The sequence below is a fragment of the Pteropus vampyrus genome, unplaced genomic scaffold (assembly GCF_000151845.1).
Source record: "Pteropus vampyrus isolate Shadow unplaced genomic scaffold, Pvam_2.0 Scaffold18, whole genome shotgun sequence".
NCBI classification, from domain to species: domain Eukaryota; kingdom Metazoa; phylum Chordata; class Mammalia; order Chiroptera; family Pteropodidae; genus Pteropus; species Pteropus vampyrus.
In genome coordinates, this window is record NW_011888799.1 from 9,219,118 (window position 1) to 9,221,862 (window position 2,745).

The following is a 2,745-nucleotide window of genomic DNA, read 5'->3' on the forward strand; positions in this document are numbered from 1 at the left end:
TTTCTTATCCAGCCTCTTACACGAAAAGTTTGTGGACCCTTGGTCTACACATTAGAAGCAGGGCAACTTGCACTTGGCAGAATGTACCTTTTCCGCCATAGACGTGCTGTGCCTCATGGATTCCTTCACCACTGTCAGTGCCCAAGATGACTCTTATTCATCCTTTCTGGACCCAGCTTAGGTCATTTTCGAAGAAAAGTGCCTTTACTTCCTAGTCTTGGTGAATGAGTCTTTCCTTCTGTCCCCAGAAAATCACTGCCATCATAACACGTAGGGCATTGAATGTTAATTATGTCATTTCCTCCTCTTCTTTCCCACTCTAGGACTGTCCTCATGGTTCCACGTACATCAGATTCACCTAGAGGACTTACTATAACACAGATTACTTCTCCTACCCCAGTTTTTAACTCAGAAGGTCTTATTTGGGGCCCAATAATTTGCATTTCTAAAACTTCCTGGGTGGTGTTGCTGCTACTGGGTCACAATTTGTATGGTGGACTCCAACTTCTTCTTGAGATTTCAACTTAAATGTTGAGACCAAAGAGAATTCTAATAACCCCTTCTCAAGTGGCTCTCTCTTCATTTTTCCCCCTCTATCTCAGTCCCTTATTTTTTATATCTGTAATTTTCAATCTCTTTGGTCTCAGGACTCCTTTACATTCTTAAAAATCACTGAGAACCCCAGAGAGAGTTTTCGTTCATGTGGATTATAGCTACCAATATTTACCCTATTAGAAACTAAAACTGAGAAAACTTTAAAATGTGTATTAATTCATTTGCAAAAGTCATAATAAACCTAATACACAATAAGATAAGTTACATTTTTGTAAAAAATAGCTATATTTTCTAGAACAAAAATGTGAGAAGAGTGGCACTGTTTGACTTTTTTCGTCAAATCCTTTACTATGTGACTTAATAGAAGACAGGTGGAATCTCATATCTCTTTCTGCATTTAGTTTATTCTGGTTGAAGTATACAAAAAAAAATCTGGTTTTGCACATATATGAAATTGGAAAAGGGAGCATTTTATACCCTTTTCAGATAATCGTGGATATTTTTCTTTGTTATTACACCAAAACTGGACAAGGGGGAGTGCTTTAAATGTTAGTTGGAATCAGAAATGATCTCAGTGTGCTCTTCATACTCCGTTTTATTAAAATCCATCGGCCTTTTCTGAATGGATCTCTTTATTCCTGCATGATTTTGTAATAACATACAGTTGTCATACTGACAATATTGGTTCACAGAGTTATGCAGACTTTCCAAATGTTGACACATTTTATTACACAATATTTTTTAAAATCACTTTTATAAAGTCATGTAATCAAGGGTAAAATTTAACAAAAAATAGTAATTCTTATTGCTTTAGTTTCTTTACTGAAACTAGCCTTTTTTTGTTTATTTGTTCATTTATTTTATTTTATTTTTTAACTGTATGTGTGTGGTGGCAAAGAATACCATGACTGCTAGTCCAGTTTGGTGTCACTGCCACTACTGCCTTTCTTTATTTTGGGCACTGGCAATTTTCTACACCATGTCTTTTGAATCATCAGGGCAATTGTTAGTACGGTGAACAAGGTCAATGACGTTTTAATATTATGAGAGCAATTTTATGAAATTATTATGAAAATAATTTAATATTATAAAAATAATTTTAACCTTATGGGTCTCTAAAAGAGTCCCAGGGATTTCTAAGTATCTATAGGTTATGATTTAAGAACAATTGGTTTACATCTTAATGTGTAAATAATTGTTGCCATTTAATTTATATGTTTATACTTTGTCTATCTCCTGAATTGGTGTGACAATAGTATTTAATTTCCATGGAGGATATGTTCTGTATCTGGTATAAACTTTTCACATAGATTGTCACTGTATCCTCACAACAAAGCTGACAAATTATACCCATTTTACAGATGAGAAAAGTATGACACAGAATTAAACAATTAGCTTAGAGTAACACTACTAGCACTTTGGAGTTGGAGTAGGAAATAGCACTGGAAAGTGTTTTGAGACCAAATAGCAAATGCCAGCTCATGAATTTAGCATATAGTCCTGTAGACAGAAGAGAACTATTGATAGTTTTTGAATGGGAGACTGGCATGCACTAACTATAGTAGCTAAGATCCAAATATACACTCAGCAGAACGCACAAATGAAGCAACCCTGATTGCAAATTTTTGAAGTAAGAAAGAAAGCACATGGGAAAGAATCTTATGGAATCACTCACTAGGAATAAAGAGTTGCAGAAAATTTCCTAAGTGGCCTATTTTTCCCGTAGTTGTTTTTCATCATGGAATTGACCAAAATGTCAGACATGACAAAGCTCCATCAAGCTGTGGCTGCAGGGGACTACAAGTTAGTGAAAAAGATTTTGAAGAAAGGTCTTTGTGACCCAAACTATAAGGATGTGGACTGGAATGACCGAACCCCACTTCACTGGGCTGCAATCAAAGGTGAGCGGGCAATGCCTAGGTAGAATCTATCCCCTTGAGGCCACCATTCATGACAGCGGCCTGTATGTAGTAGAAAAAAACATTTCTTGGGAGCCAGATGGAACATTTCAATCATGGACCACCAATTACTAGTTGTAGCACTTTAAGCAAGTTATTTAATGCCTCTAGGCCTTAGTTTATTCATCTAAATAATGGGAGTGATAATGCTTCTTTGGAATGTTATTGTGAGGATTCAGTAAGATAATGGATGTACAGTTCCTAGCACATAGCCTGCTCTCAATTAATATTA

The 2,745-nt window shown here is 35.7% G+C and overlaps 1 protein-coding gene across 1 annotated transcript in view; it reads left to right on the forward strand.

Annotated features, from left to right (window-relative positions):
- The first annotated feature begins 2,293 nt into the window (after positions 1 to 2,293).
- ANKRD66 (ankyrin repeat domain 66) overlaps positions 2,294 to 2,745 on the forward strand; it is a 10,212-nt gene continuing 9,760 nt past the window's right edge. Inside the window, exon 1 of the mRNA XM_011354839.1 lies at positions 2,294 to 2,456. Within this exon, the coding sequence (XP_011353141.1) occupies positions 2,294 to 2,456 (163 nt within the window). The remainder of the gene's footprint in view (positions 2,457 to 2,745) is intronic.